The 20,761-nt window shown below is 44.2% G+C and overlaps 1 protein-coding gene across 3 annotated transcripts in view; it reads right to left on the reverse strand.

The window, feature by feature from the left end:
* The window catches only part of LOC118366628 (rho GTPase-activating protein 20-like), a 66,439-nt gene that overhangs the window by 42,152 nt on the left and 3,526 nt on the right, over window positions 1-20,761 (reverse strand). Inside the window, exons 1-2 of one of the 3 annotated variants that reach the window (XM_052493375.1) lie at window positions 4,755-5,124; window positions 1,146-1,228 (exon numbers count right to left, since the gene is read on the reverse strand). In XM_052493375.1, coding sequence (XP_052349335.1) covers window positions 1,146-1,228; window positions 4,755-4,853 — 182 coding nt within the window. In that variant the 5' untranslated portion in view covers window positions 4,854-5,124. Of the gene's footprint in view, window positions 1-1,145; window positions 1,232-4,754; window positions 5,125-20,761 lie in introns of those variants that run through there. The other 2 variants (XM_052493374.1, XM_052493376.1) reach the window with 2 other exon arrangements.

A 20,761-nucleotide genomic window follows, 5' to 3' on the forward strand; every position in this document is an offset into this window, starting at 1 on the left:
GGGGAGGGGGTGACATAAGGGCCTAAGCGAAAGGAAGGAGCGAAAGGACAAACAGCAACTCTGGGCACACACACACATGCTAACACACACTCATTCACACTCATTCACACACACACACACACACACACACACACACACACACACACACACACACACACACACACACACACACACACACACACACACACACACACACACACACACACACACACACACACTCTATGGCAGACACACAGTACCTCCATCCACGAGGGCAATGACCCATTAAAGCGTCAAAAGTGTTCAGCTCAACACTCCTTAGTGGTCCAGTTTCACACTTAATATGCTCCAACTCAGCCTAAAATCACTGGGTAAGCAGTCAGCACTAGAACACACATAAACACGTGCGCACACACACCTCAATCTAAAGATATTAAAAACACGTGCGCACACACACCTCAATCTAAAGATATTAAAAACACGTGGGCACACACACCTCAATATAAAGATATTAAAAACACGTGCGCACACACACCTCAATCTAAAGACATTAAAAACACGTGAGCACACACACCTCAATCAAAAGACATTAAAAACACGTGCGCACACACACCTCAATCTAAAGATATTAAAAACATGTGAGCACACACACCTCAATCTAAAGACATTAAAAACACGTGCGCACACACACCTCAATCTAAAGATATTAAAAACACGTGCGCACACACACCTCAATCTAAAGATATTAAAAACATGTGAGCACACACACCTCAATCTAAAGATATTAAAAAACCTTTTGATGGCTGTACTTTAGAATCCCCTTGTCAGAACTAACAATGATGGATAGTGAAAAAGAGGCAATTCTCCCTCTGCATTGGCCTCCAGGGAATGTGCTTTCTCATAAGTCAGGCCAGTGCTGAAAGATGGAAATGATATCACTATGCCCTAGAAAGAGAATAAATCCCCTAGAGTGGATACCAGACCTACTTTCCCTTTCTAAGTCAAAAGTTGAGAGCAAACAATATAGCTGAATCTGGAACAGTGGTTTTGTTCCTAACCATTTGGTCTGACTCCTGACCCTATGTATGGGCACTGTCTATAGAGACTACACGTAGTGATAGGTAGCAGTTAGTTGAATAGAGGTATCTGACAAGCTGTTACTGTACCTGGACATGCTTCGTGATTTGGTAAGAGCTTTGCTGATGACCAGGGAGGGGGCAGACTGTCGTCGGTGGGCCAGGGTCTTCATCTGCTACGGAGAGAAAAGAGGGAGGGAGAGAATACTGTGTTCACTCCAGAATAGGCTAGAGTTCACATAGTTAGTGAGTCCAGAATAGGCTATATTTCAAATAGTTAGTGAGTCATTATTCATATAGTCCACTGTAAGTTCTGCCCTGCCCTGAGCAAGGCAGTTAACCCACTGTTCCCTGGGCGCCGAAGACATGGATGTCGATTAAGGCAGCCCCCCGCACCTCTCTGATTCAGAGGGGTTGGGTTAAATGCAGAAGACACATTTCAGTTGAAGGCATTCAGTTGTACAACTGACTAGGTATCCCCCTTGCCCTAATTTACTGTAGTCATACTTACAGAGGTCATACCGGAACACACCCTGCTAGTCATAAACCACATCTCTGTCTAGTGGGGGATAAGAATGGGTGGGGAAAGAAAGAAAGAAAGAAAAAGAAAAAAGAAAGAAAGAAAAAAAAAAGAAAGAAAGAAGTAGGATTGTGGTTTGTTGCACAATGTTTGCCATCTCTCTCTGTACTGTTGATGTTTCTAGATAAATCATAATCTCTCTCACAAAATCAGGAATTGAGTAGGCCACCACAGAAATGTATGTGAAAAAAAACATGGGAATTGTGAAGCAGTCTCTGCCAGTGTCTTGGGTAACATACAGTACACTACAAAAGTATGTGGACACGAACAGATTCGTCCATTGGACTGCCAGATGGTGATGCGTGATTCATCACTCCAGAGAACGTTTTTCCACTGATCCAGGGTACAATGGCGGTGAGCTTTACATCACTCCAGCTGACACTTGGCATTGCGCATGGTGATCTTAGACTAGATCTTAGCTCCCGACGAACAGTTCTTGTGCTGACATTGCTTCCAGAGGCAGTTTGGAACTCGGTAGTGAGTGTTGCAACCAAGGACAGACAATTTCTACTCCTTCCTAATATTGAGTTGCACCCACTTTTGCCCTGAGAACAGCCTCAGTTCGTTGGAGCATGGACTCTCCAAGGAATCGAAAGCATTCCACAGGGACGCTGGCCCATGTTGACCCCAAGGCTTCCCACAGTTGTTTCAAGTTGGCTAGATGTCCTTTAGGTGGTGGACCATTCCTGATACACACGGGAAACTGTTGAGTGTGAAAAACCCAGTAGCGTTGCAGTTCTTGACAGAAACCGGTGCGCCTGGCACCTAATACCATATCCCGTTCAAAGGCACTTAAATCTTTTGTCTTGTTCATTCACCCTGTGAATGGCATACATACACAATCCATGTCTCAATTGTCTCAAGGCTTAAAAATATTTCTTTAAACTGTCTCCTCACCTTCATTGAAGTGGATTTAACAAGGTTGGCTTAACAACCTCTTTTCAACGTGCCATTGAAGTCTGCAAATTCTCTGTTTTACCCTATGATTTCTCACCACATCATTTCATATCGTAAACCTAATCACTATGGAACAAGGTTTAACTCTCAAAGTAGCTTGGTCAGGCTGGCAACCATATTATAACATTGCACAACATGTTACATGATGCTACATGAAGAGCTGCAGCTTAGCGGTTGGTTTTACAATTCTTAGACGATGCCATTGCAATGCAGTGGCTAACCTCAATGAATCGATATCAATAAAGCCATCAGCATTCGTGGATCATAATATTTGATTGATTCACCAAGTGAACTCAATCATGAGGACAAGCTGTATGGAACTTTCCAAAGGATCCTTTTTTCATTGGTTGCACGCATTAGAGGGCATTAGGGATAAACTGAGAACTTCCCTCATAAAAATATTTGTTATCAGAGAACAGTTTGACTTGATTCTTCCTACTACAGATGTAGGATCTTAATTCGAGGCAGTTTGCTACAGCAGTAAAATAATCCTGCAGCAACAGGAAATGTGAATTATCATGTGGATTATAATTAATGTCGATTTTTGTTGGGATTGACACATTTTTTCCAAGTGGAAATTACCAACTTCCGAAGCCTTTTTAAACCTCAAATATACTACAAATTGAAAATGTCCTGTACTGGAGCAGGGTTCCCCAACTGGTGGCCGAGTACCAAATGTGGTAATTTATGTTCCAGCCCCCGAACTAGAGATTGATATTTGTATATGACAGAAAATGCATATTGAGTGTGTCAATCATCCCACTGGGCACACACTGTTTAAATCAACATTGTTTCCAAGTCATTTCAATGCAATTATATTGAACCAACGTGGAATAGACATTGAATTCACTTCTGTGCCCAGTGGGATGTGACTTTCAAAGACCACTTCCAATTAGCTCAACGACTTGCTTGTTTGCACTCAAGTAAAACTATTGTAAAGGCAAGTTTACCACTGACCTCATACCTTCAAAGTGCAGTTACATATTCCAAACAGGAGTAGAATGGAGGCGCTGTTAACTATAACTTAATTTCATTGATTAATTGTTGTTGGCTCGGAATGTATTATCAGCAATAGTAAGGCAACGCGTTTATTGACATAGCATACTATACTACACATATGTGTTAGGATTGTAGGGAAATAAGTGTACATACAACGCCGCTGAGTAGCTGTGCTGAACATCGTGATATTTGCACTGAAACTGAAGCTATGCTGCAAGTCTATTTCATGAATTACGTGAATGATTTATGCTAATTAACATTAACAAAACTAAATGGGATTGTATGCTGAGTGGGGCGACGGATGGGCCAGACAGTAGGTCAATCCATTGACTCTGCTCCCAGTGCGCACGTACTGTAGCGGCTCAAGCACAGCGTGACTGTTGTCTGTCTGGTGACTTGTGATCTGAGAGCAGATTATCAGCATGTTGCGTAGTTTATTTGCTTTCATAGTTCATTTGCTTCCATATTATAAACATTACCAATATGTATCTCATCAAACTTTGAGTAGGAGACTCACGCGAATATATATATTTTTTAAATGGATGTGAAACATTCTGCCGAATATGCTATCTTAATATTTTTTATCTAGGTATATGCAGTAGGTGGCAAGGCGTAATTTTACACATGCATTTCCACAAACTGAATAACATTTAGCCGAATCAATTTGAAATACGACTGCATTAACTTTTTTTCTTCTTAGAACGCATTAGTAACCATAATATAATTATCCAGCAGCTGTCTGATATTATGAAATACACACAAAAAAAACACTAGTAAGTATGAAATAATATTAAAGGTTAAAGCGCAGGAATCCATCCCTCAAATCAAGTGGCACAAAGAGAAGACCCAGATTGAACAAGCTGGAAATGTAGATGATAACATACCCTCAGCTTCAAGTATGACCAGTAACGCTCAATAGCATCTGTGAATAATGCACACAGCCTCAATTAGGCTGGAAGCCAAATTATCATATAAATTCCCATTTAGCCTATACTTAGCCAACAATACAACTGCATGGCATGCTACCTGGCGATAGACAATATAGAGCAAGTAGAAAACCCAATGACAAACCCAAAATAAAACCAATACTATCCCCCCCACTACATAATTGCACAATAATACGTTATAATGCAAATTTAAAAAATCCACAATTCTCTAGTTACCTTTTTGCTGTCTGGTAGCGCACAGAACTTGCTTTTCCCTGTCAAAGAGCCAGACCTATTCTGTCCGATAGTTCCCTGCTGGGGAGACATGGTTTCCATCAAGGCTACTACAGTAGATCGACACCGAGTCTGCTGCCTGCTGCCTCAGACCACAGCGCACGTATTCCTATTCCCATTGCATCCACAATTATCCAGCGACCGGACCAAACGAAGAAGACAAACCGGTGGGAAATCCCCCATTCACGCCAATAGAATGGATAAAAAGGAAACAAAACGCGTTAAATAACTGGACTGAGTTCTTTACTGACAGCTCACAGAACGCACTTCTTGACAATCCTCTCTCGTCCCTGTCAACATTCGGTTTGAAGCGCAGTAGTTATCTCCGCTCAAACCCAGGGGTGCATTCATTTAATCGATTCAGTTGCAAAACGTTTTGCAACAGAAACAGTTTACTTCAAACGGAAAACGTTTTGAAACTAAAACGAGAGTTCAATTGGACACATTCAGATACGTCCCTTTGGCTCTTTCGTTTAGTTCTTAAACGGTAAACGATTTCCATTGCAAGACGTAATGAATACACCCCATGTGTAAATGTGCCTCTACAGCCTGAGCTGAAGGAGGTCCTAGCGCCGCTGGGTTCCTAACCTGAAAATAAGCACTAATTGAGGTGGTAACAGCTCTAGCTCAGGAATCACTTGAAAACAGTTTGCAGACCAGGTGAATGAATGTACTCTGCATGCCAAAAATAACATGAATAATGTTTAAAAAATCCAATGCATGATTTCTCTCCATAGCCATGAAACAGTCCACCCCACTGTATGCACACCCAACAAATCCAAAGCATTATTTTTCTCCATAGCCATGAAAGATAGCATATTCGGCAGAATTCATTACGTCTTGCAATGGAAATCGTTTACCGTTTCAGAACCAAACGAAAGAGCCAAAGGGACGTATCTGAATGTGTCCAATAGAAACTCATACACACACACACACACAAACACAAACACGCACGCACGCACGCACGCACGCACGCACGCACGCACGCACGCACACACGCACACACACACACACACACACACACACACACACACACACACACACACACACACACACACACACACACACACACACACACACACACACACTTCTCAGAGAGGGGAGAAAGGAAAGGAAAGGAGAGGAGCGGTGAGGTTGGCCTTGCTGATAGACTGGAGGTGACTAAAGGTTTAGAGGGTTTGGGCAGAGAGGAGACGCTGGGGTCCGACAGACAGACAGCATCCACTTTGGGAATGGGAATCTTCCACTCTGGGAAGCTCTTACTCCCTGTCTCAGTCCCAAAAATTAGGAAATGTTTCCCTTAATGATTCCTAGTCTGAATCCCCAGTGACAAACACCGGGAAGAAAATAAAAGGCAGAAATTTCAACATTATTCTGCAACAGTCGCTACGCCTCTCTTGGTCTCTTTAGGTTTCTCAAAACATTAGTCATGGGAGATTTGGAAGAGAGAGTTGTATAGACAGACAGAGAGTGAAATTGAGAATTGAAAGACAGGGTTTGTGATTGAAGTGACCATAGAGGTGGCAGAGATACACAAAGAGACAACTATGGGTTACCATGGGTTAGCCTCTTATAGACAGACATATATATCTATAGAGAGACCTACAGAGAGACGGACAGATAGAGGGACATGGGCAGGCAGTCTGACCGACAGTATTAGACAGATGGATAGAGGGACAGACAGTAAGAAACCCAGGGACAGTCAGACGGTCTTAGCCTGTCTGCCTTTCACATCTGCTCTCCTGTGGACACACACACACGCCCCTCCCCCAGCTAATCTGATTAACTAAACTACCCAGAGAGCTGACTACCCTAATAGCTGACTTGTTAGTAGAGAGCATTGATGTATGTGTGTGTGTGTACATGAGTGACCAGAGAGGACCGGTTTAAGTTGTCCCCTAGGGGTGGAATGGTTTTGGTTTCACAGAGGGCTCAAACTGGTGTTAGAGAGGAGATGGATGAGCTGAACAGGGGATATGTTCATAAGACCCAGGACCCATTGTGCATGTGATGATTTAGTTGACTAAATGTGAGCCTGAGGGTCCTATGTTTACTGTAAGAGAGTAGCCTTTGAGCCACAGAGTGGAATTAACCAATTCATGAGGTAATGGAATAATTGGTTTTGGGACATTTTTAGGGTTGAGCAGGGTAGTAAGTAAATGGGTTGGGATGCACTGGAAAGTTCAGGAAATGCCCTCTAAATTGCAATTGCTACATAAAACAAAGCTGTTGCCCTACATATCTGTCCTGGCATGTCACTGACAGCAGAGCAACTGCAAAGGTTTTCATCCAGCCAGTTATGCATGACCACACTTGCTCTCTGTCAGGACAGTCCAGCAAGTAGCCAACAAAGGCAGGCTAATGTTGACCATTTAAAAGAAGGAGGATAGTGGAGGAAAGTGTTTATGTGTGGCAGGCTGGTTTATCACTGGCAATGGCTTTGTTAGTCAGCGCTAATGTTTACACTGTGAGAGCCACGCTGTGTATGTGTGTGTTTGAGCTGCTATCAGCGCCAGGGACCTCTTATCGTCCTCTCAGGGGTTAAGGGTCAAGGGTCAAGCCCTGCATTCCAGAAGGGGTCAGAATCATTAGATGAAGGTCACCACTGACTTCATCCAGAGGACAGATGGTGGAAGGTTTGGTGAGGTGGTCATTAGGATGAGTGGTTGGCCGAATGCTTCCATCATTTTTGGTAAACGTACGCCAGGGTTAGTTAACTAACAAACTTTACTCTAACTGAATGAGTGAAGACCATGACTAGTTAATTAGTTGAATCAGTTGTGTTATAGCTGGGCTGGAACAAAAGCCTGCACATACTATGGATACAGTATATCTAAGTGAATGTTACATATAGCTACATATCACACTGCCTTGGTTGCCCCACAGTGATTGCCAAGTCCACAACCTCCTCCATAGGTTGAAAGGTCACCAGAGGTCAGATTAGCATCCGGCAAGTACAGGGTTGCATTCAGTACAACAGAACTTGGTGCAACGTTGAATTGAATGGAAACGGTAGTGTACTGAACGACCAGTTGAAAAACATGATTTTGGTGGCCCAAAACGCAGTTACCCTATGGTGGCAGCATGACTTTTTCCAATTATTTCCAATGGTCATACCCATCTTGATCAGGCTACATACACCACACCCACCAAACGGGATTAAACACACCTCAAAGGCTGTTAAAGAACAGTGCGCACCATTCGTTCAGTACAAACCGTCATCCGACATAGCACAAACGTTGAAGCAAACTGAACGCACCCCAGGACACAGAAGTCATATGACCTGTTAGAGGAAGGTTCAGAGGGGTCAAAAATCCTGTTGCAAATGGTTGAGGTTGTGTTACAAAATGACCTCATCTCAGCAAGTGAACTTGTGTGAGAGTTATGTGAACGGAACTGACTTACAGTGGGGAGAACAAGTATTTGATACACTGCCGATTTTGCAGGTTTTCCCTACTTACAAAGCCTGTAGAGGTCTGTAATCCAGAAAATCACATTGTATGATTTTTAAGTAATTAATTAGCATTTTATTGCATGACATTAGTATTTGATACATCAGAAAAGCAGAACTTAATATTTGGTACAGAAACCTTTGTTTGCAATTACAGAGATCATACATTTCCTGTAGTTCTTGACCAGGTTTGCACACACTGCAGCAGGGATTTTGGCCCACTCCTCCATACAGACCTTCTCCAGATCCTTCAGGTTTCAGGGCTGTCGCTGGGCAATACCGACTTTCAGCTCCCTCCAAAGATTTTCTATTGGGTTCATGTCTGGAGATTGGCTAGGCCACTCCAGGACCTTGAGATACTTCTTACGGAGCCACTTCTTAGTTGCCCTGGCTGTGTGTTTCGGGTCATTGTCATGCTGGAAGACCCAGCCACGACCCATCTTCAATGCTCTTACTGAGGGAGGGAGGTTGTTGGCCAAGATCTCACGATACATGGCCCCATCCATCCTCCCCTCAATACGGTGCAGTCGTCCTTTCCCCTTTGCAGAAAAGCATCCCCAAAGAATGATGTTTCCACCTCCATGCTTCACGGTTGGGATGGTGTTCTTGGGGTTGTACTCATCCTTCTTCTTCTTCCAAACACAGCGAGTGGAGTTTAGATCAAAAAGCTATATTTTTGTCTCATCAGACCACATGATCTTCTCCCATTCCTCCTCTGGATCATCCAGATGGTAACTGGCAAACTTCAGACGGGCCTGGACATGCGCTGGCTTCAGCAGGGGGACCTTGCGTGCGCTGCAGGATTTTAATCCATGACGGCGTAGTGTGTTACTAATGGTTTTCTTTGAGACTGTGGTCCCAGCTCTCTTCAGGTCATTGACCAGGTCCTGCCGTGTAGTTCTGGGCTGATCCCTCACCTTCCTCATGATCATTGATGCCCCACGAGGTGATATCTTACATGGAGCCCCAGACCGAGGATGATTGACTGTCATCCAGGGTAGCCTAGTGGTTAGAGCATTGGACTAGTAACTGAAAGCTTGCAAGTTCAAATCCCTGAGCTGACAAGGTACAAAATCTGTCATTCTGCCCCTGAACAGGCAGTTAACCCACTGTTCCTAGGCTGTCATTGAAAATAAGAATTTGTTCTTAACTGACTTGCCTAGTAAAATAAAGGTAAAAAAAAAAACATCTTGAACTTCTTCCATTTTCTAATAATTGCACCAACAGTTGTTGCCTTCTCACCAAGCTGCTTGCCTATTGTCCTGTAGCCCATCCCAGCCTTGTGCAGGTCTACAATTTTATCCCTGATGTCCTTACACAGCTCTCTGCTCTTGGCCATTGTGGAGAGGTTGGAGTCTGTTTGATTGAGTGTGTGGACAGGTGTCTTTTATACAGGTAACGAGTTCAAACAGGTGCAGTTAATACAGGTAATGAGTGGATGAACAGGAGGGATTCTTAAAGAAAAACTAACAGGTCTGTGGGAGCCAGAATTCTTACTGGTTGGTAGGTGATCAAATACTTATGTCATGCAATAAAATGCAAATTAATTACTTAAAAATCATACAATGTGATTTTCTGGATTTTAGTTTTAGATTCCGTCTCTCACAGTTGAAGTGTACCTATTATAAAAAATTACAGACCTCTACATGCTTTGTAAGTAGGAAAACCTGCGAAATCGTCAGTGTATCAAATACTTGTTCTCCCCACTGTATATGTACAGAATCAACATCCCTCAAAAACATATATTTAGGACATGTTTTGGCACGGTGCATAACTCTGCTGTGAAATCACTGTTAGAGGAATACATACAGCAGGACACATGGTGCTATGTACAGGACAGGAACAGAAAGAATCATGTTCAATTGTGAGGGAGCGGCTCTGAAGATTTGTAATTTTACGGGATTCCGTTCCGTTGTGGGTTTGTTAACCAGCAAGAGGAGAGGGAAGGCGTGGTTTGGTTGATATTAAAAGGCATGGTGTGTATGTGTGTGTGTTTTAATGAGAGTGCAAAGCTAGCCTTGCCCATTCACTGTGCAGGGACAGAAATAAACTTGGATGCAGAATTACAGTATTGAAGTTTTTCCATTTTCAATCCCAGAACCAACCGTCTCCAATGTAATTATGCATGCACGCACAAAACAAACGCACACACAAACACATGCACGCACACACGCACACATACAGTACATACACACACACTTGGACAGAGGATCCTCTCAGTTCCTCAGCAATATTTGTAGACTGTTTATAACTTACAGAACTGAATATGTCTAAACATGCTTATCCTCTAATTATAGAGACACTACCCAATTAACCCTTCACTAAGCCCTGCCCCCCTTGGTTACTGTTGCAACATTGTACAACATTTTCCCAGGGGGACCAATTCCCCATTCAACCACTGGCGAAATGCCCTCACAAGGATCTCAAACTGTGTTTATAATACAAACTGAAATTAAACACAGATGACCCCTTGTTAATCAGGAAACTCTTGGGTATGTTGTGGAGGACTATCATTACAATTGCACCCCTGGAACCTGGTAAGCCGATGTTTGTAGTGTAGCTAAACACAGAATGTCTCTGAATTCATTGTCAGCATGCAGTCTATGCTATAACCACTTTTGGAGCTAACTAGTATCCTGATGTTGACAGCAGATGGCAGTTGTATTCATAACATTTCTAAATTAGCTAGCTAACATTCATTTTGAGAAAACAAGTTATATTAAGAGGCTAGCTAGCTAGCCTTAGCAATGATTGGTGGTCAAATGTGACGGAGCTAGCTAACCAGCTGAGCTAGCAAACATATAACAAAAGTATCATTTTGGATCAGAAACTTACTCCATGAATTTAGGAATCACAGAAGCAAGTACTCAAGTACTTAAAAAAAAGAAAACTCTGTTTGTATGCCACCTGTAAATAACAATACAATGGTTAAATTATGAGCCTAGTTGGTTTAGCCACATTAAAGACAGGAACCATCCCACTATCGATGATTGGCTGAGATAATGGATGGGCTGGACATCCCGAAAGATGAGTTCGGATTGGTCTGCCATGTACCACGCTTCTGTCTATAACATTAGCTGCTCAGTATGGAAAGGTAATCCTTTCTAACGTGGCTATTTTGCAGAGTATGCTAGAAAAGGAGATGGAGAAAATTCAAGCATTTGTTGCAAATCATTCAGAGGGAGTCAAAAAGAGAACACATAGAAGAAGGCTGTTGCATAAAACACCTGTCTCAGTAAGGACAGACACCGGGGACAAGAAGCAGGTACAGGGAGTGAACATTTAATGAATAACAAAACAGAACAGCAACAGCAACAGAATACGGGCAGCGTCTGGACAGGGGAAATGGAAACGACAACAATGCTGATACAGGGAAAACACAGGGAAGCAGACAGAAATAGGGAAGGCAACCAACAAATTAAAGGAGTCCAGTGAGTCCAATGATGTGCTGTACACCCCCTCTAGGGGCACCACCTGGCGTCCCTCCTGTGCGAGCCTGACGGACCGGCCGAGGCATGGGTGCTGGACAAACCAGCAGAGGTTGGGAGCCTGGGAGCCGGCTCAAGCGTGGGAGCCTGACGATCCAGCTGAGGCGTGGGAGCCTGACGATATGACTGAGGCATGGGAGCCTGATGGCCTGCTGAAGCATGACGTGGGGTGGGCGCCTGCCGAGCCCACCGAGGCAAGAAGACCCCAGAGCCAGCTAAGGTGTGGAAGTCCGACGAGCTGGCTGAGGCATCCCGGTTCCCTCGGCGATGGAAGCTTAAAGAGTGTGCGGGCCGTCTTGTTCATGACTAGCTATATGATATGGTCATTATTTGAACTACAGTGCCTTGCGAAAGTATTCAGCCCCCTTGAACTTTGCGACCTTTTGCCACATTTCAGGCTTGAAACATAAAGATATAAAACTGTATTTTTTTGTGAAGAATCAACAACAAGTGGGACACAATCAACAAGTGGGACACAATCATGAAGTGGAACGACATTTATTGGATATTTCAAACTTATTTAACAAATCAAAAACTGAAAAATTGGGCGTGCAAAATTATTCAGCCCCCTTAAGTTAATACTTTGTAGCGCCACCTTTTGCTGCGATTACAGCTGTAAGTCGCTTGGGGTATGTCTCTATCAGTTTTGCACATTGAGAGACTGAAATTTTTTCCCATTCCTCCTTGCAAAACAGCTCGAGCTCAGTGAGGTTGGATGGAGAGCATTTGTGAACAGCAGTTTTCAGTTCTTTCCACAGATTCTCGATTGAATTCAGGTCTGGACTTTGACTTGGCCATTATAACACCTGGATATGTTTATTTTTGAACCATTCCATTCAGATTTTACTTTATGTTTTGGATCATTGTCTTGTTGGAAGACAAATCTCCGTCCCAGTCTCAGGTCTTTTGCAGACTCCATCAGGTTTTCTTCCAGAATGGTCCTGTATTTGGCTCCATCCATCTTCCCATCAATTTTAACCATCTTCCCTGTCCCTGCTGAAGAAAAGCAGGCCCAAACCATGATGCTGCCACCACCATGTTTGACATTGGGGATGGTGTGTTCAGGGTGATGAGCTGTGTTGCTTTTACGCCAAACATAACGTTTTGCATTGTTGCCAAAAAGTTCAATTTTGGTTTCATCTGACCAGAGCACCTTCTTCCACATGTTTGGTGTGTCTCCCAGGTGGCTTGTGGCAAACTTTAAATGACACTTTTTATGGATATCTTTAAGAAATGGCTTTCTTCTTGCCACTCTTCCATAAAGGCCAGATTTGTGCAATATACGACTGATTGTTGTCCTATGGACAGAGTCTCCCACCTCAGCTGTAGATCTCTGCAGTTCATCCAGAGTGATCATGGGCCTCTTGGCTGCATCTCTGATCAGTCTTCTCCTTGTATGAGCTGAAAGTTTAGAGGGACGGCCAGGTCTTGGTAGATTTGCAGTGGTCTGATACTCCTTCCATTTCAATATTATCGCTTGCACAGTGCTCCTTGGGATGTTTAAAGCTTGGGAAATCTTTTGTATCCAAATCCGGCTTTAAACTTCTTCACAACAGTATCTCGGACCTGCCTGGTGTGTTCCTTGTTCTTCATGATGCTCTCTGCGCTTTTAACGGACCTCTGAGACTATCACAGTGCAGGTGCATTTATACGGAGACTTGATTACACACAGGTGGATTGTATTTATCATCTTTAGTCATTTAGGTCAACATTGGATCATTCAGAGATCCTCACTGAACTTCTGGAGAGAGTTTGCTGCACTGAAAGTAAAGGGGCTGAATAAAATTTTGCACGCCCAATTTTTCAGTTTTTGATTTGTTAAAAAAGTTTGAAATATCCAATAAATGTCGTTCCACTTCATGATTCTGTCCCACTTGTTGTTGATTCTTCACAAAAAAATACAGTTTTATATCTTTATGTTTGAAGCCTGAAATGTGGCAAAAGGTCACAAAGTTCAAGGGGGCCGAAGACTTTCGCAAGGCACTGTAGCTAGCAACCTAACAATATAGAAAATAACAAAAACATTGTTTAGAAAGTTGCTTTAAGTTGCCTGATTGACATGTACTAAATTCATTTTTAAACGGTTGGGTTTATTGGTGTTAAAATACACCAGTTGCACTATTTTAGACCACCAGGCTGCTGATGTCATGCGTTTTTGTGTTTATACTGTTTCATAACGACAATAACAAGTTTGATGTCGGACGACAATAGAATGTTTATGATGCCACTGCGAGAACGGTCTACAGACATGTCGATAGACGTAGTATAAACCAGCCTTTAGTCTTGAACTCTTTGGTTGTTTAGTACACTACCTCTCACTCTGTATAGCAAATGGCCTCACATGTGAATCCTTAAAGAGATGGGTGGGGCTATGGCTTAAGAGGGTGTGAACGATTCTGAATGAGTATAGCCAAAGAAGAGGTCTCCAGTAGGTGTACCAAAACATTCAAGGAACATTTTCTTAAAAGTGGGGTTACAAATGAATCAACTTTCAAAGCAGAATTACTTTCCCATTGTTCCTCAATTGTAGGGTATGATATCTAATGTAAAAACATGATGTCAAATTTTGCTACATAAGACCGAATCAAGCCGATCGGACACAAATTAACAGTAGGCTGAGAATAGTAGTGGGTCAATGCATTTACAAAGTCCATGAGTTTACAAAGAGAGGACAGAGGTTCAAAAACGTGATGTACTTGAGTGTTTGAAACAGACGAGTGTGTGGAGGGAGAAGAGTGGCTTATGTGAGTCAGGATTTTCAGGAAGTGGAGATGACTCATGGTTTTCTCGAGCGACAGTCGAAACATGACATCTTTGTGATTCGCACTTCAACAGTGTTTTGATTTAGAAAAAAATCTAAAGACTTGCGTTTGCCATGGTAGACGTTATTTTCCAAACTTCTCAACTCACCCTAGCACTGTGCTCTAGCGGCAAGCACTGTAATCAGTAAGTATCAGTAGGGTCAAAGGTTAGTAATGCTCTTGAATGAGGGATTGAAGGTTTGGCTCCAGAAAAGGAGCTTCTGCTACATCTACTGGGCAGACAGTGTGTCCGCTCACTTGGAATGGAGAGAAGAACTTATGAGGTGGTGGTGTCCTTTGTTTATCAGTTTAAAAATATAGAGTGGGAATTTGAGAGGATTCACTCAGAGCACCTTTGGAATGTGAATACAATATGTACATGTCTCTTTCTTTATGTTTACAATGTGTGAGTGTGTGCCCTTTGGTGCTGCAGATTCATTATAGGGAGGTGTGAGCAGAGGGACTCTGATGATGGTCACACAAGGGACTAATGGACAGTTATATTGCTTAGTTATTATTGAACTGCACTCCCTTTCGCTCTCAGAGCAGCCTCAATTCAACTCTACAAGGTGTTGAAAAGTGTTCCACAGGAATGCTGGCCCATGTTGACTCCAATGCTTCTCACAGTTGTGTCAAGTTGGCTGGATGTCCTTTGGGTGGTAGACCATTCTTGATACACACACAGGAAACTGTTCAGCGTGAAAAACCCAGCAGCTTTGCAGTTCTTGACACACTCAAACCGGTGCGCCTGGCACCGACCCTGTTCAAAGGCACTTAAATATTTTGTCCTGCCCATTCACCCTCTGAATGGTACACATTCACAATCCATGTCTCAACTGTCTCCAGGCTTAAAAATCCTTCTTTAACCTGTCTCCTCCTCTTCATCTACACTGATTGAAGTGGATTTAAGAAATGACATCAATAAGGGATCATAGTTTTCACCAGTCAGTCTATGTCATGGAAAGAGCAGGTATTCCTAATGTTTTGTACACTCAGTGTATTTCTTAGTGGGCCTCATGCCAAAAACACACCAATGCTTGCGCTTGCGCTTGCGCTTTGTGCTTGCACGCACGCACGCACACACACACACACACACACACACACACACACACACACACACACACACACACACACACACACACACACACACACACACACACACACACACACACACACACACACACACACACACACACACACACACACACACACACACCTAGGGAGAAGTTCTAAACATCAGCATTTAATGAAATATTTTGTTGCCATAGAGGGAAACTGGTCCTGAGGAGAAATAATGGAATCCCATAACTAACCTTCACCTGCTAAAAATCCCTCTAATAATCAGGCAAATGCCCCTCTGTTTCTCTTTATATTCTCTTCCCTCCCTCCCTCATTCGTCTCTCTCTGCCTCCCTATCAACAGATGAGCCAGACTTGTGGAAAGCCGCTATCTTGCTCTCTGTTCTCGTGTATTGATGATAAAGTGAAAATGCAGCCGGTAGATAAACTTCACTGTGCTCAAATTCCTATCAGATCAAAGTGAACATATAGGAGACAAGAGACACAAACCTCATTGCAGAGGAAGGAGTTGATTAAGTTATTTATACCACCTACCTCTCACAACATTCAGTAGACATTAAAAGACAGAAGAGAGAGGGAGATGAGAGAGGAGAAATGAACCAAATAAATGCCATTCTCTCTCTCTTTGGTGTGTGTTATCTTGTGTCTGACGGATGAAGGACAAGGGTTTGCTTTTTGCCCTAGTTCTCCCCAGAGACAGATATTGACTGTGCTTCTGCCCTGACAATATATGATATCTGTACATTTTCAACCTGCCTGTCAGTGCAAGAATTGGCCACAGGATTTATCAACAGTGTCAATCAGACGAGTAACAAGAAATCGAAAACCAAAATATATTAAACCATAGCACGGTACAGGGGTTATCTGTCAAATCAAAACACTGTGTTCTGTAACTGATGTAGGATCTTCATTTGATCACCCCTTTGCAAGGGAAACATTGTAGTGTATTTGAGCTTTAAAAAGGCTTTAGAAATGTGTAACTTCCACCGTGAAATTTCAGACTTGATTTTCCCTTACAAAAATGTGCATTAATTATAATGCACATAATAATTAACATTTCTTGTAGCTGCAGGATTATTTTCCTGCTGTAGAAACATTTGCTAAAATTAAGATCCTATATCTGTTAGCTTTCAGAGATTAAACTGACACCATGACACAACACATGTTGATACAACGCAACGCACACTGCATGTACATATTCATTACTGTACAGTAATTAATTTTAGCATGCAAGCAAACAAACATAAAACTATCAGCAGTATGGTTCAAATTCATTCATCATTAAACCGTTGAAGGAATTTGAAACCACTAGTGTTGTTCTCTTCTCTGTGGCTGGCTGCAGACTCTGAAACAAGATTTTCCCTCCCTCCCGGAAAATGTCCCTGTGTTCAATAAAATCTCTCTCTATTTTCTCCTTCCAGCTGTCCTGTCGGTCATCCATCATCTGCCACATCCCAGAATAGAACAGTATAGCCCAATGGATGAATCAGATGCTCCATTGCTTCGTTGGGTGCTTGAAGGAAAACTTTATTTCTCTATTCTCTGCTCTATCGCTCTGAATTCTGCAAAAGTCCACATGAAAGCCAATTATCCTGTTTATATATTTTTCAAGCACTGTGAATGGACAGCCTTCTATGCCTCCATGGAGGTTTCACACAGTGTGATTGGGTGAGGGCTTCAAACAGAATAATAAGAAAAAATAAAACATTGTGTTTTTACTACATTATTCCCAGCCAAGATTCCCTGGTGCAGAAACCACCGTGGACCAACCAACCTAATGACCTAATTGCTTCACGGATGGCTTGGGAGGCGGAGCAACCCAGAGAGCCCAACTCAAACCAGCCAATCTAATAGGCCATCTTGAAGCAGCTTGGCTCACAACATTCCAACTATGATGTGGAAATAATCCCACTAACATCGGCCGCAGAATAGTACTTCCAGAGAAACAGATATAGTAGACAGAACTGTGCGAGTTCCGGAAATCAAACCACAGAGACAAACATCCTACCTCTCTTCCTCATACTTCAGTGTCTAATTGTTCAATCTGATCTCTAGATCATGAATTTACTAGATAGTGAATGACGGCCTGGAGCACTCTAGTTCTTTCTCCATTTCTCTAGTGGCTTGTGTGCTAAAAGGTAGCCATGTTGACTCATGTTGTCTTTGACCAAAACAAACCCTGTTAACCCCTACCTACCCCCTTTACCCCCTACAAACCCCCCACGCTCTTTAATCCTCCCTGACCCAGGCGCTCATTCTGGGGGGTCGGCTAATTCTCCTTCATCTAATTGGGGGGGAGGGGGCTGTTTGCACCAAAGGTGAACAGTAGAGGGAGCTCCTCCCCTTTCTCGCCCTTCTCTCCCTCTCCGGCTTCTTGCCCTTCTCTCCCTCTACTCCCTCTCCTCAGAGTCCTCAAAGCTGTAGTCCAAAAGGGCGCCTAGGGCTGTCAGAGCCCATCTCATTATAAACTCTATTATCCCTCCATTCCTCCATCCCTCCTCCCTAACCTGAAAACATGGGGTCATTGAGACATAATATTTCTTATTTGGTCTAATACTTTGCACTGTCACCCCGACCTCTAAGATCCGACCGCCTCAGCTTTCAGAGACAGATCAATTTGAGGGTTGTTATTAGCATCTACAGAACTGTACTTCCGTAAGTACATTTCTGGGAATAGGTGTGATTCTGAGAAAAGGTGTGCTGCGTAAAGATACAAAATGACCATACATGAACAAATATTTGTTACAGTAGACTTACCAGTGTTAGCCACCTGTTGATTAGGCAACAAATGGACCCCCCTCTCCATACACTCTGCTTGCAGTATGTGTGTGCACATGTGTGTGTGTGAGATAATAGGGATGTGATGGGGACACAAACCTGATCATATCACTCCCTCTATGTACACAACAACTACCCACATTCCCTTTCACCAACCTAACTAGCTCACGCTATAGAGTCAAGGCACATGCATTAACACATGCAATCCACACTTACATTTACTCTAAGTAATATGTACTCTAGTAAATATTTACTCTAAATGTAAAACGCTTGGAAGACCTATAGCCAGAGGTTGGAACTGGTTCAGGGAACAGATCCAAAAATTGTAAAAGAACAAACATTTTCAAGGAAGAGAAATGAAACCTGAAACGAAAGCGATCCATACTGTTCTGGAAAATAAACATTATATTAAAAGCATGGGAACCGTATTTTGTGTTTTCTTTAATTATTTGTTCAGGCCAGGGTGTGACATGGGTTTATTTCATGTATCGCTTTTCTTCATTAAAGAACACGAGTAACCACCACGCTGCATTTTGGTCCGCTTCTCCTTCAACAGACGAACGCCGTTACAGAATCACCCACCACACCCGGACCGAGCGGCGTGGTAACAGGCAGCGACAGCAGGAGCAGCGAAAGGAGGAATGGACATGGGAAGACCTGTTGGATGGCAAAGGTTGTTACACTTGGGAGGAGATACTGGCCGGAAGAGATCGCCTCCCATGGGAACAGGTGGAGGCACTTAGGAGAGCAGGGGCAGCCAGAGATAAGAGCCAACGATACGAGGGAACACGGTTGGCAAGGAAGCCCGAAAAGCAGCCCCAAAAATGTATTGGGGGGGGGGGGCTCAGGGAGAGTATGGCAGAGTCAGGAGACAGACCTGAGCCAACTCCCCCTGTTAATCGTGAGGAGCAGCGTTCAAAGGACTTCTGGACCTGGGAAGAGATTTTGTACGGAAAAGGACCATGGGCACAGCCTTGAGAATATCGCCGCCCCAAGGAAGAACTGGAGGCGACGAAAGCGGAGAGGCGCTGGTATGAAGAGGCAGCACGGCGACGCGGATGGAAGCCTGAGAGTCAGCCCCAAAAATGTATTGGGGGGGGCTTACAGGGAGTATGGCTATGCCAGGTAGGAGACCTGCACAAACTCCCTGTGCTTACCGGGGGCTAGAGAGACTGGGCAGGCACCGTGTTATGCTATGGAGCGCACAGTGTTTCCAGTGCGGGTGCATAGCCCGGTGCGGTTCATACCAGCTCTTCGTATTGGCCGGGCTAGAGTGGGCATTCAGGTTGGGCAGGCCGGTGCTCAAGAGCTCCAGTGCGCCTGCACGGTCCGGTCTATCCAGAGCCACCTCCAAACACCAGTCCGCCGGTGGCAGCTCCCCGCACCAGGCTTCCTGTGCGTGTCCTCGATCCAGTACCACCAGTTCCAGCACCACGCACCAGGCCTTCAGTGCGCCTCGCCTGTTCAGCACAGCCAGAGCCATCCTTCTCTCTAGCACTGTCGGAGCCTCCCGCCTGTTCAGCGCAGCCAGCGTTTTCCTCCTCTCCTGTGCTGTCGGAGTCTCCCGCCTGTTCAGCGCTTCCAGAGCCTTCCTCCTCTACAGAACTGCCGGAGCCTCCTGCCTGTTCGGAGCAGCCTGAGCTGCCAGACTGCATGGAGCAGCCAGAGCTGCCAGTCTGCATGGAGCAGCCAGAGCTGTCAGCCTGCATGGAGCAGCCTGAACTGTCAGTCTGCATGGAGCAGCCAGAGCTGCCAGTCTGCATGGAGCAGCCAGAGCTGTCAGTCTGCATGGAGCAGCCAGAGCTGTCAGTCTGCATGGAGTAGCCAGAGCTGCCAGTCTGCATGGAGCAGCCAGAGCTGCCAATCTGCATGGAGCAGCCAGAGCTGCCAATCTGCATGGAGCAGCCAGAGCTGCCAGTCTACATGGAGCAGCCAAAGCTGTCAGTCTGCATGGAGCAGCCAGAGCAGCTAGATCCGCCAGTCAGCCATGATCTTCCAGATCTGCCAGTCAACCAGATTCTTCCAGATCTTCCAGTCAACCAGACTCTTCCAGATCTGCCAGTCAACCAGACTCTTCCAGATCATCCAGCCAGCCAGGATCTGCCGGAGCTAACTACCTGCCTGAGCTTCATCTCAGTACTGGGCTTCCTCTCAGTACTGGGCTTCCTCTCAGTACTGGGCTTTCCCTTAGTGCTGGGCTTTCCCTCAGTGCTGGGCTTTCCCTCAGTGCTGGGCTTCCCTTCAGTGCTGAGCTGCCCCTCAGTCCCAAGTTTGCCCTCAGTCCCGAGCTTCCCCTCAGTCCCGAGTTTCCCCTCATTCCCGAGTTTCCCCTCAGTCCCGAGCTTCCCCTCAG

Source organism: Oncorhynchus keta, chromosome 34 (assembly GCF_023373465.1).
Source record: "Oncorhynchus keta strain PuntledgeMale-10-30-2019 chromosome 34, Oket_V2, whole genome shotgun sequence".
NCBI classification, from domain to species: domain Eukaryota; kingdom Metazoa; phylum Chordata; class Actinopteri; order Salmoniformes; family Salmonidae; genus Oncorhynchus; species Oncorhynchus keta.